The following is a 1,142-nucleotide window of genomic DNA, read 5'->3' as shown; positions in this document are numbered from 1 at the left end:
GGCCTCGGGTGGCTCTTGCAAATGCAAGGCCGCGTCAACGTGCGCTGGGCGTGCAGCTCGATCTTGCGCATGAACACGATCTTACTCTGGATGGTGACGGCGTACTACACGATGCTGCAATGGCTCTTTGCAAAGCAGAGCCGCATCTGCCTCGTCGCGGTCTGCCTCTCCAAGAACGTGCTGGGCATCACCGTGCTCCTGGTCACGATCTGGGGCAATGCGAATTTGCAGACGCTCACCACGTACTTTGTGCAAAATCCGATCGCGTCGACAAAGACAATCATTTTGGCGGTTTGTGGGCCGGCGCTCGTCGCGTCGATCGTGGGCATCATGACCGGGCCGCTCATACAGCTTTGCTTTACGCCTCGTGTCGTGACCCAGACGTGGCTGCTCACGCTCTTCACATTGCTCAACTGGGGTCTCGTCTTTGGCCTTGAAACCATCGTGTTCCCCTACATGAACTTGAGTGTGCCCGGACCATGCGGCTTTGCGTCGTCGACCAACTGCATCCATTTGACAGCGATTCCGCACACGTACTACCTCTCGGCCGTCGTCGGGGGCGCCGTTGTCGTAGTGGCTGTCGGCACGATACGGATCCACGCTTGCTGCTTCCGCGACTCGCTGCGGGTGCCCCCGACGCACTCGATGCTGCAGTACCTCGGCATTCAAGACCTGCGCGAGATCGCCACGTCGGGCCGTGGCTGCGTCGTTCGCAACTTTGATGGAGACGTTGTCGTCGACTCGGGCATTCTAGTGATGAAAAACATGCTGCGGATTACGAATACGTACCTCACGCGCCTCGCCAACGCACAGTATGAGCTTTTCCACTGGTTCTTACCGCGCCGCATTCGGTCGGCCTTGGCCCACCGGTTTCGGACCATTCTCGTTGTACATATCGACAAGGACAAGATCACGCGCCGGTCGTACTACGTGCCGATGCACAACGTCCACGTCGACGGTGACGAAGTGTGCGCTTTGGGCTTCTCCTAACAAAATCAAGGGTATGCATGACCTTGGTTATATATCTTCGTCTGTTGGGTGCCATCACAAGAAACCCCTCGTTGCTGTACATTGGACAAAGCAATCTCTTGCTAGCACATACTAGTCGGAGTTCGACGAAATTGGTTTTATCTTGACACATT

At 56.4% G+C, this 1,142-nt stretch overlaps 1 protein-coding gene across 1 annotated transcript; it reads left to right on the top strand.

Moving 5' to 3' along the window:
- On the top strand, positions 1-1,032 carry SDRG_16414 (hypothetical protein). The gene has a single exon (XM_008622623.1). The coding sequence runs from the start codon at positions 22-24 to the stop codon at positions 988-990; it is 969 nt and encodes a 322-aa protein (XP_008620845.1). The 5' UTR covers positions 1-21; the 3' UTR covers positions 991-1,032.
- The last annotated feature ends 110 nt before the right edge of the window (positions 1,033-1,142 follow it).

The sequence above is a fragment of the Saprolegnia diclina genome (assembly GCF_000281045.1).
Source record: "Saprolegnia diclina VS20 unplaced genomic scaffold supercont1.126, whole genome shotgun sequence".
Classification (NCBI taxonomy): Eukaryota; Oomycota; class Saprolegniomycetes; order Saprolegniales; family Saprolegniaceae; genus Saprolegnia; species Saprolegnia diclina.
Note: the sequence above shows the minus strand (reverse complement) of the source record. Positions and strands in the feature narration are given on the sequence as shown.